Source organism: Akebia trifoliata, chromosome 3, assembly GCF_017979445.1.
Source record: "Akebia trifoliata isolate Shusen 1 chromosome 3, ASM1797944v1, whole genome shotgun sequence".
NCBI classification, from domain to species: domain Eukaryota; kingdom Viridiplantae; phylum Streptophyta; class Magnoliopsida; order Ranunculales; family Lardizabalaceae; genus Akebia; species Akebia trifoliata.
Window position 1 is genome coordinate 34,078,938 of NC_141377.1, and position 18,913 is coordinate 34,097,850.

Sequence of the window (18,913 nt, forward strand, 5' to 3'; positions counted from 1 at the left end):
ATTAGTGTGGAACTCAACAATAATTAAAAATTACATTCAATTATTGACATGTTCATTAATGAATTTGATATTGATAAGACTTAACGGTTTTCGTTTTTTGAGTAAAATGTATGCAAAAATCGTCTAAAAACTTGAGAAAACGAAATGTGTAGTTGATTTCAAACCAAATGATCCATCATTGATCGATTTTCATCTAAAAACGATCTCAAAATTTAAAATTTTAAGTTTCGCTCACCTCTTTAATATGTTTAAAAAAATCCTAGAAAATCAAGTCTTCTTCTTCCTCAACTCCTTTCCATTGGAATTGATGCTCAGAAACTTGATTGGGATGCTAGACTATAGGGTTTTTTTTTTTTTTGGGTTGAAAATGGTGAGTTCGGCGGTTTGGGCATTTTGGGTACTTCGATCCAGTGAAATGTGGGTGATGGGATTCAGGGACCATTAAGAAATAAAAAAGTTTACAAAATGGACTATTAAAAATATCCTCAAACCTTTAGGGACTATTTGAAAAGAAATCACTCCCCAAGGACTCTTTAACTAATTTTCTCGGGAGTCGGTTCCTTATTTTTTCTCTCTCTCAACTCTCAAGTCTCGAGTCTAGAGTCTCATTTCAGTATCCCTATTCGGACTAAACTCTCTCTCTCTGTGTCTCATTATCTTCTCATCAGCTAAATCAGAGAGTGTCCAAAGAAACTCAAAAACCCTAAAAGTAAGTTTCTGTATTTTTATTTCACCCATGATCCAACACCAACTCTATGTGAAAAACCCTAAACGTAACCTGAATTGCATTTCAAATGTTCGACGAAATGATTGATCGAAATTTTTTTGAATCATGAAAAGATTGCAGGACGAGGAATCTGGTCATCGAGATGTTTGTTAGAAGGGTTTTCAGTAGGGCACTCTTCTCTGCAGCTAGATCGGAATCTTCAACCGCTTCTGCTTCTGCTTCAACTAAAACAATGTACAATCCTTTGGAGGAGTTCTTCGAGGTGGAAAAAAGTGCAGACGATGACAAACCTGTCGCCTATGGTAAATTTATCGCTAAATTATTTATAGATTATAAACTTAGGATTATTTTTAATTCCAGTTACGGATGCGTTGTTGTTCGACAATATCATTATAATTGATGAATTAGTTAGTTAAGAACAATGTTGAAGTACCTATATTGGATTCGAATATATTTTTTGGCCTTTATCGTATATTATAAGTTCTACCCTTTGTGATTGAAATTCCTTTTTATAGCAAATATAATGTTTTTTCTTGTCAATGAGTTATACAATATATGTCTTAAGATATATTATCACACTATCTAGTATTATGTATTCCTATTTTTATAGATAAAAATTTGTTACTTTGTTCGAAATTATATTTGTCATAATGTCAAATCCATAAATTGTATTTATCTCGGTTTTCCATATTCAACATTGAATATCTGTATTGCATGCTGGTTTCTATAATCCCATCTATGCAACATTAGTGAAGAAAACATATCACTATCTATGGTTAAGTTTAACCCTCCCCCTCCACATGTTATGAAGATCTCTGATGACGTGAGTTTGGGTTTGGGATCTCAATTAGAAATGCCTTCTGTGCTTTGTGATCTCTTGAACTAGAAAAGACCTTTGTGGTGTGGATGCAACGAACAGAAATTCCTTGTCATCTATTCTTACTTTCTTGAACTTTAATTCAAATCCGTAAGTTTCCTTCCTATATAGCATCAGAAATATAGTTATGGCTGAAGAAAGCAGAATTCATGCATGTAGTCAAATGCTGTTGCCGTTGAGATCATTCATCAAACACCTTGCCTGCCATAGAGAAATGGGACTCGAGTTTTCTCAAAAATGTCAGACACCATTCCACTTAGTGCTCTTTATGTCTGATGTGTTTGCAAGGAAGACTTGTACTAATTGCAGTTGTCAATGCACTTCCTTAGGCTCGTCTCAAGAAAGTGCATTGGCAACTCCAATTATACTCCTATGTTGTGGGAAGGAATATATGATGTAGCAGCATTGTACCATACCAGTTTTGGTTGAAACAGTTGTTGCTCATGTTCCGAAAGTTCTATCTTTGACTTTGTGCAACAAATGGAAGGGTATTCACTACGGTTAGTTTATGTTTTTCTGTGCAAGTCTGGTGGGCAATTGGTAAATCACGTGCTTATCCATTGTTCTTTTCCCAATGAGATTTGTGTCCAGTTTCTTTCTTTATTCAAAATTTCATGGTGTCTTCTTCTCTCTATTCTTGGTCTCTTTGAGAGTTGGCAGGTCAAAACTCTCACTCCTTAAAAAAGAATCCTATGGTTCCTTACCCTTGTTCGCAGTTGCTGGGGAATTTGGTTGGAGTGGAATTTAGGGCATTTGAAGGGATGGAGCACTCCTTGCGGAAAGTGTTGTTCTCAATTCAGCGGCTCTTATTCTTTTAAAACAAGTTTTTTTTATTTTTTTTTATCAGTAAGCTGGACTTGAACCCACGACCTCAAAGTTGTTTTGCAATGTGTCAAACCAACTGAGCTATGGATCTAAGTCCCTTCTTTTAAAGCAAGTTGTTTATCAAGTTCAGAGGAAATTTCTTTGAGGACTTCTTCGTTAGTTGGGATTTATTATGCTCATCGTGACCTTTTTTTTTTTTTTCTTCCCCATTCTTCGGATAAGCTCTTGTATATATTTTGTTGTTTTTGTTCAGTGGCTTTCTCTCTTTTCTTTTCTCTGGATTAATATAATATTTTTTTTGCTTTGACTATCAAAATCGTCCTCTGAATGTGCAATAAGGACACATATCACTTTGTTCCAGGAATACATTGTTCTAATGAATTTTGAACCTATAAATGCATTTGGACTATCGGCATTGTCGTTTCTTTTCAGTCACATTCTGCTTCAGATTTGATTGTACTCCAAAGATGGAATTGTGATCTTTATGATTTTTTTACAGCAACTTATCGTTGTCCTGAAATCATCTTCTTGCTGTACTTAATTACAATAATTTAACTGCCTCATGGATGAACTAGGTTTGCACCATGGTTTGTAGGCTTGTCTGTAACTTGAATGTTGCTCGCTACTTAGGTTGGTGTTGGGGTTGATTATCAACCCCAACTCCTACAAAACTGATGTCAATTTGAGGTTGTCTAACTTGGAAGGCAAGACTTTACAGAACATTAATTCTGGACTTTGTGTGTTATCTTTTTTGTTTGGGGGCTAATTTTCTAATAATGTACCGGCCATATAGGCATCTATTTATGTGAATGGTCAGTAAGCTCAACCACATTATATTGTCATTAGGTTGAAGTCATGGACCAAAAAAATCTCCCCTTACCATGCCAGGTGAGCCATTCCTTCTTTGTCCGGCCCCACATATCGCCACATGGGTAAGAGTAGTGGTTGCCGCCCTCCTTTGGTGGGAAGTTTGTTTATAAGCTTTTTGTGTGACTGTCTGTCCAGAGCAGTTTTCAACCCTAATATCTCATATATGATAGCTTTTATTATTGGTCTATGGGACCTTTTTGTCCCCCCCTACAGGAAGGAAATGTATTATTTAGTGACTGTCTACCAAGGTTGGCATGCCATGTTGTATTATCTCCTGCAACATTTTTCCATGTATTTGGATAATGTTAGGGTATATAGAAGTTTCTGTAACTTAAAATCTAAGTTATACAAGGTGTTGAATGTTAGTGTAAAGTAGAGGAATGTGGTTGCAAAGAAATTTTCTTTTGAGTATTGAGGATTTTATTTGTCAGGTCTACTCCCATGCTTTTCCCCCCTTTAGAAGAAGAACAGAGATGTTGGGCTTGAATTTGCAATGGATGTTTTTCAGTCAATATTTTCTACAATTCCATAGTCCTTTCCTCACCCTCTGTTTTCTCAGCATCTTTTATTTGGCGGCCATAAGGTTCATTCCATTTTTTACTTTTTTTAATTTGGTCTGCAGCCTTGAAATAAGATTCTAACCTCCAATGATATAACTTGTAGTGGTGAATGAGTAAACCATTTACTCTTGCATTGTAATTTTGTTGGTGAAATTAGGGTGCAGTTCTTATCCTTATTCCATGCTCCATGGTGTCGTCCCAAATCAGTTTCATCTTTCTTTTTTTTCTTTTTTTTCTTTTTTTTCTTTTTTTTCGAATTTGGCAGATTGGAACTCTTTCTTCTAAAGAAAGAATCCTCTAGAGTTTGGTCCCCTTTGCCATTTGTTAGGGCATGTGGTAAGAAATAAACAACAGAATGTTTACTAAAAGTATTGTAGGCATTTTTTTCTCGTGTAGTTTTCAAAGAGTTGAAATGTTTTTTTTGAAGATCTTTTGTTTTGATGGGGGGCAAGTTGGTGCTAGTGAGCGGACACATGATTCTTTTGTAGGTTGAGGCAGGTTTTCTTGACCTCTTCTCTTTATTTTAGCCATAAAATTTCACTTGTCATAAAAAGAGAGAATATTCCTAGAGAAATTGTTTAGTTTAAATTGTCTTGAATTATTTGTAATGCCGTGTCTTGTTCAGGTCGAGGTTGGAAGGCTTCTGAACTGCGTCTTAAGTCTTGGGATGATCTTCACAAGCTGTGGTATGTGCTCTTGAAAGAGAAAAACATGCTTATGACCCAACGCCAAATGCTTAATGCACAGAATCTACGATTTCCTAACCCCGAACGTCTCCCCAAGGTATGTTGTACCTTATTTGGGATAAGACTTTGTTGTTATTGATGTTGTTGGTTCACTTTTACTTATGCCTTATTTGAATCTGCTTGAAGAATTTTAACCTTAAGAATGGTATTTGTGTTGCAAACATAACTGGTCCTTTCATTCATGTGATACATGCAATGAATTGATAATGGTTTTTTGAGTGAGATCTGATCAATCCTAAGATGAAATTAGGAGGTTTCAGAATTTTATGTTTGACTTTGACTTCTCAAATCATTGGTGTAAGATAAGTAATGAAATGACCCATTGTTGCTAGTTGCTACTCATATTTCTATTAAATCCTATGAAGAAGTTTTTTTTTAGATCGATAACGAAATTTATGGATAAAGTGATCGAGATGACCAATTAAAACTACAGGGACAGAATTAAGGAAAAGAAATGCTACAAACTGAATCCCATCTAGTCTCAAAATCATTAAAAAAACACTCCTCTAAACTCATGAAACACCCTACACCAGAAAAAGAGACGAGAGAGCACCATCATAGCCACATCTGAGGCCTCCACAATCTTGGTCCTCAAAACACCTGCTAGTCCTCTCCAACCAAATGCTCCGACAAATTGCAAACAGAGCCAATCTCCAAAGCACTTTCTTGGTGTCAAAGAAAGCACTACCCACTCCTGCCAATACTGGAAAAGAGATAAAACCGTAACAGGTAAGGGGCATCCCTCCAGTCCAAACCTAACAAAGAAGAAGCACCGGATTTTCCTCGAATCACAATGGAGGAGCAAATGATCAATGTATTCCTCACTCTCTTAAGCACAACAAACAAATATTAGGCCCTTGCACTCCACGTCTCATCAACTGACCCATGGTCAGAGTTTTTCTCAACGTAGCTCACCAGATGAAAAATGCCATCCTAGGAAGAAGTCAATATGAACAAATCTCTAGTCACCCACTTGATTGTGTATGCAAACTGGTATGTCTTGAAGCTTCTGCTACGCTACGGTTACTGGCTTTGATGAACTCTTGTTTAATATTCATGGTTTAGCTGTTGTGAGCTTTATCTGTCCTAGAATCATAGCCTTGAGCAAACAAACTCCATCAATGGTGTCAACTCATGGTCAAACCTGCGAAAGATGAATTTGTTTGTACTGAGTTTCTCTAATAGGATTCCGTAAGGCCTAAAGGATTAACATTTGTCAATGAATTATTTAACAACTTCAAAGGAAATAGTGTTAAAAAATGAATTCTATGCAAAGTTCATAAAATTTCATAAATAATCTATCAAGTATGTTGGTGGCTAGTTTGATTGATAGATGGTCTCCTCCTATTAATAACCAAGAGAGGTAGTAACATAAAGCCTCTGCAAATAGCAGTGATTCGCTTGATAGAAAGAGAATGCATTAGTATCTGTATTTGATCCAAGCTGCATAAATTAATAGTTGGATAATAGCTCATCTGTTCTTAAAAGCATTTCTAACTACTACAACAAGGTTGAATAGATCTTAATCAATTTTCCTAAAAATAAATAAATGCTCCTTGTTTTTGTTCATGAAGTTTTCTGAATTCTAATGTGAGTGCACAAAGTTACTAATCAAGCATTCATAGTTGCTACCCTTGGATCTTCTTATAGGTGGAATGTGACATATAGTCTATTTTCATCTCCTTAATGCACATTTTTGTAACAGTTAAAATGTTGAAATTTAGCCCTCGAGTGACAGCTAACAGCTTTCATATGTTGGGTAATAGCTACAAATTTTCTTCCTTGATTTAATTGGATTTTTTTACTCAAAATGCAGGTAAGGAAGTCAATGTGTCGAATCAAGCATGTATTAACAGAGAGAGCAATCGAAGAGCCTGATTCCAGGAGGAGCGCTGAGATGAAGAAGATGATAAACGCTTTATGATTACTTCCAACTTTTCCAACTGTTCTGACATGCATCATCTTGCGTAATGGTTCTCATTAAGTTGAACTCTTGAGATGACAATCCTGTTTTTTATTTAATCCCTCTACAACTATCATTACTGGTATAGAGAGGAACACTTTATTTAATAGTTTTCTTCCTGGATTGCTCCACTAATTAGATTTAGATTGTTATGAACCCAGGTTACGTGGCAGCAACTAGAAGAGATCTTCACAGTAGGATTGTTGAGATTTATTAGGGAGTCATTTAAGTTTTTGAGCAAAACGACTGTTAGTAGTAAGGAAAATGTTTCTCAAATTTTTATAAGAGTCGTGAGGACTGAGGTTATTGAAATGAGTCCAACTAGTCTTACTAGCATGGTAAGATTTTAGCTCTTACTAAGGGTGTTGAGCTCACTTTGTGGCATCCAAAACATGATCCGATGGGATAGGGTTGTAGAGGACAAAATTCTATGAATTTTGAAAAAAAAATATTTACTCTTTACCGTTAAATTTTATTTAAATTTGGTGGTTTTGTGGAAGTTTGGCAACCGTTTTCAAAAGCTTGGATCAAGCCCCCCAAAAAATTGGTGGTTTTGCTTTGTGTGTGTGTGTGTGTGTGTGTGTTTTTTTTCTTTTTAAGACTAAAGTGCTGTTTGTTAAACTGAAAAAAATAAGTGCTGAATAGCATTAAGCGCTGAAACTTATTAGCGCTGAATTTAAGTGCTGAAAAAGTTGTTTGTTTAGATGCTGAATCATATTTGTTACACATTATTGAAATTGATAAATTGTCTTTGTTACCCTTACAATCATATTATACATTGTTTACATGTTTCAAATACTTATTTATTATCAAACACAATAAAATATATTATTTCTTATAAAATTAAAATACAATTTATTTTTAAATAATAAATAATACTCAAATCTTTAATTTATAAATAATAATTTCTATTTATAAAAACCCACAAATTTCAAATTAAAAATAATAATGTCATACAAGTTACCAAAATTTGAAATCAACTTTAAAAGAACTTAATTTTGGATGAATAATTTTCAATGGAAATGAAGGATATGTAATTATAAGCACCCTATGAATTAATAAGGGCAACCCGCACTATAGCCATTTTTTATTTTATTTTATATTGGTTAAAGTTTTTGGAATGAGCCAATTTTTAGTGAGGATAATCTATATGGTCTAGAGATCATCCTCACCAAAAATCAGTCTATTTTGAAACTTCTAACTCATTAAAAATAGTTTTCAAAAAAAAAAAAAATGGACAATTTACGGTTCTTGAACTTGTTTTGATAGGGTTAGAAGTTGCAAGATGTGCTGATTTTTTGTGAGGATGATCTCCTCATTGTAGAGATCATCCTCACCAAAAATCAACTCATTCCAAAACTTTTAACCCATATAAGATAAAATAATTTAACTATGGTGTGGGTTTATTAATTTGTGGGGTGTTTATATACTTATCCATGGGATATAAGAGGTAATATCCTTTTAAGAATAAGGGCATACTTGTCCGTGTTGAAAAAAGCGAAGTGCTTACCGCTTCAGCACTTTTTTTCAGCATCAAAATAGTGCTGAATTTTTTTCACTTATTTTCAGCAATAAGCACGAGTAAACAAACGCGCTATTTTGACAAAAGTGCTAAATTTAATTTTTTTCAGCAATAAGCACTGAAAAATAGCGCAAACAAACACAGCCTAAGTTTTCTATGAATTCTACATGACTGGGGTGTTGGATTGCAAATTTGCTAAATTATTTGAGCTCAAGGACTTTGGTAAGACATTAAAATCTTACTAAGTTAGTGAGAGAGATGTTTTTCTATTGAGATTTCTTTGTGTATGCCTATTTTCTTTCTCCATGAATCTCTTGTTCTTCACACCAACTCTCATGTGTTTGAATAAGCATTCTGTCAAACAAAACGCATCACTAAAATGGTTTTGGAATGTCATCAAATGCTACATCTCTGCTCAATACCCATCTTCATCTCTTGCCTATCAAAAAATAAAACAAACAAACAAACTTAATAAATTAAATACTTTTGTCATTAGTACTATCAAACAAATTAATTTATGTCGTTAAAAAACACTATTACTAATGCACGTGTTTCTTACTTATAATATTCCTAAATATTTAATATAAATATTTGTCAGTCCAATCATATTTCTTTTTTTAACAGATTTATAAAAAAAGAAGGGCATGATCAGATTTATAAAGTTTACTAGAATTTCAACAACAAAAAAGGGATTTATAAAGCATTTAATGTAACAGTGCGCACAGAATCATAGATGCTTTTCGCTTATTTCTCGAAGAAAAATATCAGGCCAGGAAAGTAAGAAATGAGTCAATCTTTGAGGCCACTTCACCATTATTCATTGGTACGTGGTCAGATTTGACTTTTGAAAGTGTAGAGCTGTCCAAAGTGGTTCACCGCACCATCCAATATCACAACTAATCATATTCAAAGTGGTCGGTTGCCTTAATCTACATTTTTTTTTTTCACATTATTGAGCCATACACATAGATTGAAGATCCCAATGATTGAGAATTTCTGAACCTTGACTAAGTTATGTCTAGATAGCCTTGTATTAATTCAGGTTGAGCTCGTGCACGGGACTTGATTCAAGTTTATTTGGACCAGGGCCTGGTGTGACATCAGGATCGTGGGGAGTTTTTACTATCCGTAATTACATATGATGAAGAATGCTATTGTCTTTGTTGGACATTAGCATTCTCCACAACTTCATTTTATTTTTATTTTTTTTAAAACATCCTTGAAATAATTTATTATTTTATCTTTCGATGCAAAATCACATGACACTATTTGTTTTTAATATTATCAATTAAGTTAAAAAAAATATAATATAAGTAGAGATTTCACTATTCAATTTCTTGTGAACTGATAGGATTGTCCATTTGGATCCAAAATTGATAAGTGATACCTTCAATCGAGTCTCTTGGCCCGTTAACCTGACTCATCCAAAAAAATAGGAGTTGGGGCCTTGATATTTGTAATTGTAAAGGTTGGGTTAGGGCTTAATAATGCTTAGCCTTACCCATTAATATATATCATAGATGTATTTGTAATTTGTATAGGTAGATACATGTTTTGTGATTAGACCTTTATAAAAAAAATAAAATAAATTGTATTATTACAATTTTACTCTTATTTATAATCATTAATGCTTAAATTAAACATCAATTTCATAATTAATTCGATAATCTTCCCTAACGAGAACAAAAAAATATTGTGTAAAGTTATTGTTTTTTTTATATAAAAACTGTTGAAGGTTGTATCCTAAAGTTAGATCTCAAATTTTCACCCAATCGAAACTAAAACCTTTAATTGAGGTGGAAGAGATGTCATCGAGGCACACCTAGTTGGTTTGTGTTTTTCAAAAGTGGTTTAATTATTTTATTCAATCCAGCCCAAACTGAACTTGTTAGGACCGGGTTAAGAAAGCTTGGTCAACTTAGGGCCGATAGGAGTATAGGATTGTTCTACGACACAACCCATCCATTTAGGATCAGGTTAGGTTCAACCAAACCCGACTCGAATCGCCCATTGACAGCCCTAATGCATTCTAATTAGTCACGTATAATTAGATTATGTTATGCCAATCATTGGGTCGTTTTTTTTTTGTTCACAATCCTCACAACTCCTCAATGCTTGCCACGACAAGCATACAAGGATGATTTGTAACTAATAAGGGTACTTTTGTAAATAAGAAATGCCATTCAATACGTGAGTATGAAAATTGTGGGGGGAAATTCACGGATGTAGACACGTGACGCAAACGATTCTCGAACTCGTGGACTCGTAGCTCGGATAGTGGGCTTAATGAGTATAGTCGTCGGAATTTCTCGGGCGCACGGGTGCTTAGCTCGAGCGTACACCACCAACCCATCAAGTAGCTCAGGTAAAATGTTCCATAGATATCGAAGGTTAGTGTAGGTCGGTAAGACGGATCTGATAAATGTGCCATCGATTGACAGCTCTGACAACCCATACCATGTCAGATCAATTCTGATTACTCCAGGGTTGGCAGAGTAGTTGCAACTACCCCTGCAACTGACATGCTAGAGAGTAAGCAAACTGCCCTGAGTCACCTCAAAGAATGACACAGAAAACGATCATAATAGACGCTTATAAAAGGAAAGGACCATGGATAAAAAGGGGGTTCTCTTTCTTCTTCTCTCTGAAAATAGATTAAGATTTACAGATTAAATTATCTCAGTTTCTAACTTGATCGTCGGAGTGGGCTAATTCATAGGTCCACCTGAGCAAAGAAATGAAGGAAAATCGTAGAGCGAAATTCAGCATCTACAATTTGGCACCATCTGTAGGGAACTTACAAGGAGAAAACGACCAAAATGGGAAGAGCCATAGGAAAAACGCTTGGAGAGCCATTAAACCCCTTACCAGCAGACTTACCTCCAAATGTACAAGACCCTATGCTTGCAATGGACAACTTACTTACGGAGATGAGAGAGGAAATGCGCAGGGGGTTGGAGAAACAGAATGATGAAATAACGAATATAAGGAGGGAGAATGAGGAACTCCGGCAAAAGCTGGGAAAGGGCGCAGGAACTGAAGAAGGTCCGGGTGGAGAACAAAGCCGGGGCCATTCCGTCCGAACCGCAAGGACAGAGGTGGATTGGACCAAGGATTCGACGACAATAAAGACATAGCAGGGAAGCTCAGAAGTTAAGGACTTAATGACGAGAAAGAAAGTGGAGGAAATGTTAAGACGGAGGGACGAAGAAATTGCACGTGGAAATGACCCTGGACAGAAGGTGCGCAATGCAATTCGGGAACTCAAGGGAATGTCGTTCTCACCGATGATAATGAGCTCAGAACCCCCAAGAGCGTTCCATGCACCGAAGTTTGAAAGTTATGACTGAACAAGGGATCCTATGGACCACATCCTTCACTACAGGAGCCAGATGGTGTTATACCAGAATGACGACCCCTTACTCTGCAAACTATTTCCGTCAACTCTGAGGCACGGAGCCATGACGTGGTTCTAGGCGTTGCCAGCTGGATCAATCATGAACTTTTTCGAGCTAGAGGAAACGTTCGTCGGCCAGTTCGTGCATCTGCGGAAGAAGAGGGTTGGAGTCAACACCCTGTTCAAACTACGACAGGAGGTTGGGGAGAGTATCCGATCCTTTGTTACTCGATTTCGGACAAAGGTATTAGATGTAGAAGGCATAGACGAGGCAACTACTTGTGCGGCCTATATTGCGGCAGTCATTCCAGGGACACGGTTGCATGAATCAATAAGTCCGACCCAACCTGTTTGGAGGACTTGTATTCAAATGTAGAAAAATACATCCTCTTGGAAGAATCTGTGAAGGGCAGAAGGCGGAGCACTCAAACAGTGGCCAACAGCGAGGGTGGCCATGAAGCACCAAAAACACCAGCCCAACTCGGGGAGGAAGGAAATAAGAAAAGGCGACGATAATCGAAGGACCAGTCGAGATGGAAGAGGGGCCGGGTATATACACCACTTAACGAAAAGTTGTCAGTAATACTTAGGTATATAAAGAGCGACCCCGATTTCGTTCAGCCACCTCAGGATTATTGGGGGAAACCCGAAAAATCATACTGCGAATATCACGGAGCTGAGGATCACCCAACCGAGGACTACTATAGATTACGCCATATCATTCAAGATATGGTCGAAGCGGGGAAGCTTAAGAAGTATGTCTCGTCTGGGAGAGAGAGAGAATGAGGGAGACCCCTGTGGAGAGCGGACGAAAGCCCCAACCTAGGTGGCCAAAAGAAGGGGGACACCGCGAGCCGGAGGAGCGCAGGATAGTGCATACCATCACAGGAGTGTTGAGGTCTAGAAGGCCGTCTAATCAAGTAATCCGGGAGAGAGTAAAGAGAATCCGACATGAAGTTGGTGTCAATCAGGTAGCATCGGGAGTACGGGTAACTGGGATGTCCGGCAACAAAGCAGATGCACGGACAATAACTTTTACAGAGGATGACCTGAGGGGAACAACAGTGCCCCATCAGGACGCCTTCGTGATAACACTCCCAGTTGGAAACGTTGAGCTTCGAAGAATACTGGTGGATCCTGGGAGCGCAGTGGATATTCTTTTCTTGAGCGCAGCCAGAAAGATGGGGGTTTCGGACAGTTTGGAGCCAACCCAGACCCTGGTGTACGAGTTAACAGAGCTCCCAGCAGTTCGGTGGGAGAAATCACCCTCCCAATCACAACGGGATCGAAAGTGGTAATGACGAGGTTTGTAGTGATTGAAGCGGACTCAGCCTATAATGCAATCCTTAGGCGGAAATGGATACACGAAATGAGGGCAGTCCCTTCAACTTATCACCAGGTAATTCGTTTCCCGAGCGAAGAAGGAGTGATGGAGATCAGAGGCAATCAGGAGATGATGCAGCGGTGTTTTCACCTGACCTTGAAGTAAGGACGGAACACCGAGGCCACTCCTCAGAAGAAGAGAAAAGAGTCACCCGTTGAAGGAGAAACGTTATAGCAGTTACAGAAGGAGCCACACCAGGAACGGATGGCAACAGTAGAGGAAGTGGAGACGGTAGATCTCGGCACTAGTGGAGATCGGCTGGCTAGTGTCGGCACCACAATGTTGAAGGAGGAGAGAACGGCATTGGTCCAGCTACTTAGGGTAAACAAGGACGTGTTCGCATGGTCTTTCGAGGATATGCCGGGATTAGACCCTTTGGTCACATGCCACAGATTGAATATCGACGGGGCCTTCTGACCTGTTCGATAGAAGCCGAGGAGAATATCTGAAAGCGCCCTCGATCCGTGGGATGCGCGGATCCGCTTTTGACTCTTGAGGTTTGGGAGTCGCCACCTAGTTGTTAAGGTCTAGGAACCAAATTGACTCTAAAAAAGGTAAACTAATCTACGAAAGAGAAAAAGAGTCTGGGGATCACGTTACGGGGTTGGAAGGTGTTAGGAACCAACCCCGCCCGGCCAAAGCCGGTCTCTACTAACTTTCCAAGTAAATCACATTGCTAAAAACCTAGATAGAAATAAAAATAATAAAAAAATTGATACCTTTCCGATAGCAAGGATTTAGTTCCCTCAGATCTGACAAAAAGAGCTCCTTGTACTGTACTCCCTTGCTTCGTTATGTTTCTGGATTTGACTTCGGATCTTCTAGATCAAGGTATCTCCTTGTTTTTGAATCTGAACTCTTCAAGTTTGTTGCGGATTTGGGAGTGTTTTTTGGAGGGATTTTAGGTGTTTTCTAGACTAAAATTGAATGAGGGATGTTAGGTAAGGAGTTGGGGCTCAAAAACTAGGGTTTATGGGGGGCTAGGGGAGCTTCTAGACCTACTTCTCTTAGGGTTTATCATTTGATACGAAAATAGGGTGTGAGCACCTCTATTTATAGATGTTTTTTTAGGGTTGATTTGGATAGAGTTAGTGTTTAATTAGAGATCTTTTAATTAGAGTTGTGTTTTAGTTAAAATTGTTTTAGGTAGAATTGTGTTTTAATTAGAATTGTTTTAGGTAGAATTGTTTTTAAGTTAGAACTCTATTAGATAGAGTTATTATTTAATTAGAATTCTATTATGACTTTTGGTCTTATTTGATTGACTTTTAATGTTTTGACTTTAGTCTTAATTGATTGACTTTTAATATCTTGACTTCAGTCTTGCTTAATTGACTTTAATTTTGACTTCAGTCTCACTTAATTGACTTTACTACCTTGACTTCAGTCTTGCTTGATTTACTTTTAATTTTTGGAGAACCCCCTTCCATTATTTCTTTAATTCTTTGGACCCCCAAATGGAGGGGTCCTTAAAGAAATATCTCACGAACCCTCAACAATTTTGCCTGAGAGTCCGATTAATCGATTTTTTAGGTTCAAAATTTTAAATTAATTTCATTAATGTTTCACTTTAATTATTTAATTTTTTATTTATTAATTTCGAATTTTTTAATTATGAAAATTGTGAAATTACCATTTTGCCCCTAGAGAGGACTTTTCACGTTTTAAGTCGGTTTTTAATGTTCTAGGATGTTTTAGAATCGATTTTTCGTAAGGAATTCAATGGAAATATTATTTTGTGTTATTTATGAAATTTTTTGTGTGAAATGGTTGTGAACTTTATGAGGGGCATTTTCGTAATTTTATCGAATTCTGTGAAAATTGGCGAAATGATTTATTTGGTTTCGATTTGTTGTTTTATGTGTTTGAATGAGTTTTTTTAAGCGTAACGTAGGCTCTAGGGTTGTTTTGAGGTTAGGGGTATGTTGGTAATTTGATAGTTTTTAGTGATTTTTATCGTGAAGCTTCTTTTTGGTCTGCAAGATGATGATTTCTATGTTTCTGGGGTCGTATTTTCCTAGCGTAGCATGGTTTCTAAGGTTTTGTCAGTTCGAGATACCTCATCCGGATTTTTGAAACACATCTGGTAACAAAATAAAGCAATAGAATACACATCCATCATTGAGAATCATTGCGATCGGGTTGACGAGTTGATTAATCAAGCGGATGCAAAAATGGGGTGTCTACACTATCACCCTGCCTAAGGTAGGGGGTAAATGAGGAAATCGAGAAGCTACTGAGGTCGGGGTTCATCAGATAAGTAGACTACCCCGAATGGATAGCCAACATAGTTGCAATGCCAAATAAGGACAGAAAGGTGAAGGTATGCATTGACTTCACAAACCTCAATAGAGCATGCCCGAAGGATAGCTTCCCGTTGCCAAGGATAGATAGACTGGTCGATGCTACGGTCGGGCATAAGAGAATGTCGTTCATGGACGGATACTCGAGTTATAATCAAATCCCTTTAGCAGCAGAGGATCAGGAGAGAACGTCGTTCATAACCGTGCAAGGACTGTTCTACTTTAAGGTCATGCTATTCGGCTTGAGGAACGCTGGGGCCACTTATCAGAGGCTTGTGACAAGAATGTTTGATGGGTTGATCGGGAAAACTATGGAGGTATACATCGACGACTTGTTAGTAAAGAGTAGGAAAGCAGGAGAACATTTGGTAGATCTCAAGGAGGCGTTCGACCATTTGAGAAGCTTTCAAATGAAGCTGAATTCGAAAAAGTGCGTGTTTGCAGTTTCTTCTGGGAAATTCCTCAGACACATCATCACCAGGAGGGACATTGAAGCCAACCCAGATCAGATCTGAGCTTTGATGGAGATGCCGAGCCCAAATAATCAAAAGCAGGTACAGAAACTTGCAGGAAAAATAGCAGCTCTGAATAGATTTATTTCTCGGGTGTTCGACAGATGCCGCCCACTATTCAAATTACTGCAAAAAGGGAAGAGCTTCACCTGGAACGAAGAATGTGAAGTGGCATTTAACGACCTAAAGAAGTACCTAGGGCAATCACCTATCCTCAACGCTCCAGAGTAAGAGGAGGAGCTAGGAATTTATTTAGCAACCAGCTCATCATCGGTAAGCTCGGTTCTTTTCAAAATCGACTTGGGACGGGAATACCCTATCTACTACGTCAGTAAAACATTGGGTCCATCAGAGATGAGGTACACGAAGACAAAAAAAGTGGGATTGTCGCTTGTTTACTCAGCACACAAGCTCAGGCCTTATTTTCTCTCACACCGTGTTCGAGTTGTGACTGATAGCCCTTTGAAAGAAATGATGTAAAGGTCAGAGAAATCTTGAAGAATAGCAAGGTGGGCAGTGATTCTCGGAGAATACGATTTACAGTTTGAGTCACGAACGGCTCTAAAAGGGCAAGTGTTAGTTGACTTCCTCGCGGATTTCCCGATCGAGGATCCATACTGGGAAGAGCTGGAAGAAGAAGATGAGATAGTGGAAGAGACAAAATTATGGGACAAGCACGCAGGTTAGAAGATGTTTGTCGATGGCTCGTAAAATTATTCCGGTTCAGGCGTTGGCATAGTACTAATAACGCCGAACAATGACAGAATAGAGAAGGTTATCAAGCTTGGATACGGGACGTCGAATAATGAGGCTGAATACGAGGCAGTTATCAATGGGTTGAAAATGGCAAATGAACTGAAAGTCGACCGAATTACATTATGCACCGATTCGCAGTTCATAGCAAATCAGTGCAATGTTAAGTACGAAGCAAGGGACGAACGAATGACAAGATACCTGTCCGTTGTAAATCGAGAGATTGGAAGATTCAACTAAGTGAAGATATGTCGTATTCCGAGGGACGAAAACAGGCATGCAGATTCGTTGGCATACATCGCTTCAATGCTAGGGGAGTCAGAAAGTCGGGCTTTACCGATAGAGTACCTGCCCAAAGCAAGCATCGATTACAACGAAGGAGAGCGCGCACAGGTAGAACGAGTTTTGGGGTGAATGGAAGTATATATGGAGTACCTACAGTCTAAGGCGCTACCACGGGATAAGAAAGAGGCAAGGAAGATACTACGCCAAGTCGGGAAGTATACGATCGTTGGAGGCGAACTTTATAGGATGTCATTTGGGGGTCCACTTCTGAAGTGCCTTAATGAAGTGGAATTCGAGCTCATAATGGCGTAAATCCACAAGGGGATCTACGGCAACCATTCAGGGGGAACGATCACTCGCTAATAAGGTAATCAATCAGGACTATTTTTGGCTAAGAATGCAGGAGGATTGCAAGAGGTACGTCAGGACGTGTGATAAATGCCAAAAATATGCCCCCATGCACCTCCAACCGGCCAGTGAACTCCACCCTATGAAATCACCCTGGCCATTCTCTGTGTGGGGAATGGATATTGTCGGACATCTACCTCGGGGAAAAGGGGGTAAACTCTTCATTTTGGTAGCTACGGATTACTTTACTAAGTGGGTCGAAGCTATTCCACTTACTCGAATTAGGGAGGAAGAAGTCATAACACGTTTCGGAATTCCCTATGCACTGATATCTGACAACAGGACACAATTCAAGGGTAACCCTGTGCAATCGTACTTCAAGGAGTACGGGATCCGATCACTCCAGTCATCCTCGAGGTATCCACAAGGCAATGGACAGGCAGAAGCATCCAACAAGACAATCCTCGGAAACTTGAAGAAGAAATTAGTTGAGCATAAAGGAAGATTGGTGGACGAGTTGCATAGCGTTCTATGGGCATACCGGACCACAACCAGGAGAGCTCACTCTATTCGCATTAGCTTATGGGACCGAGACCGTCATCCCGACCGAGATTCAAGTCCCTATTACCAAAACATAAGTGGTCGAGATTAAACTAAATGACGAGATGATAGCTCGAAACTTGGATTGGTTAGACGAGACACGAGAGAGGATCATAGAAAATTTGGCACAGTACCAGCATGTGCTAAAAAGGTCTTATGATCGGAAGGTATGTCACAGGGAATTGAAAGTTAATGACTTGGTACTACGTAAAGTGTTCCCCAACACGAAGGAAATTAACAGTGGGAAACTCGGGACGAATTGAGAAGGACCCTACATCGTAAGCAAAATAGGATAGGCTGGCACATATTACTTAGAAACACCAATGGGGGATGTAATTCCGTCACCATGGAATGTATTCAACCTTAAAATATTTTATCAATAAAAGAGAAGTTATCTGTTCATGTGCTTGACCGTTCTAAGTTAAAGCTTTGGCCCTTCACAGGTGCCAAGCCCAACTAGGGAGTTGGTCTAAGGGAAAGCATCAGCACCTCAATAGGAGCCGAGCCTAACTGAGGAGTTGGTTCAAGTTAAAGTTTTGACCCTTCAAAGGTACCGAGCCCAATTAAGGAATTGGTTTAAGGGAAAACATCGGCACCTCAATAGGAGCCGAGCCCAACTAAGGAGTTGGTTCAAGTTAAAGCCTTGGCCTTTCACAGGTGTCAAGCCCAACTGGGGAGTTGGTTTAAGGGAAAGCATCGGCATCTCAATAAGAGTCGAGCCTAACTAAGGAGTTAGTTTAAGGGAAAGCCTCAGCACCTCAACAGGAGCCGAGCCCAACTGAGGAGTTGGTTCAAGTTAAAGTCTTGGCCCTTTACAGGTGCCAAACCCAACTGGGGAGTTGGTTTAAGGGAAAGCCTCGGCACCTCAATATGAGCCGAGCCCAACTAAGGAGTTGGTTTAAGGGAAAGCCTCGACACCTCAACAGGAGCCGAGCGCAACTAAGGAGTTGGTTCAAGTCAAAACCTTGGCCCTTCACAGGTACCAAGCCCAACTGGGGAGTTGGTTTAAGGGAAAATCTCGGCACCTCAACAGGAGCCGAGCCCAACTGAGGAGTTGATTCAAGTTAAAGCCTTGTCCCTTCACAGGTGCCAAACCCAACTGGAGAGTTGGTTTAAGGGAAAGCCTCGGCACCTCAATAAGAGCCGAGCCCAACTAAGGAGTTGATTTAAGGGAAAGCCTCGGCACCTCAATAGGAATCAAGCCCAACTGAGGAGTTGGTTCAAGTTAAAGCCTTGGCCCT

The 18,913-nt window shown here is 38.9% G+C and overlaps 1 protein-coding gene across 1 annotated transcript; it reads left to right on the forward strand.

Annotated features, from left to right (window-relative positions):
• The first annotated feature begins 554 nt into the window (after positions 1–554).
• On the forward strand, positions 555–6,687 carry LOC147406517 (ribosomal protein L29 family protein). Its single transcript, XM_086434592.1, has 4 exons — positions 555–709; positions 841–1,029; positions 4,485–4,642; positions 6,422–6,687. The coding sequence occupies exons 2-4, from the start codon at positions 870–872 to the stop codon at positions 6,527–6,529; spliced, it is 426 nt and encodes a 141-aa protein (XP_086290718.1). The 5' UTR covers positions 555–709; positions 841–869; the 3' UTR covers positions 6,530–6,687.
• The last annotated feature ends 12,226 nt before the right edge of the window (positions 6,688–18,913 follow it).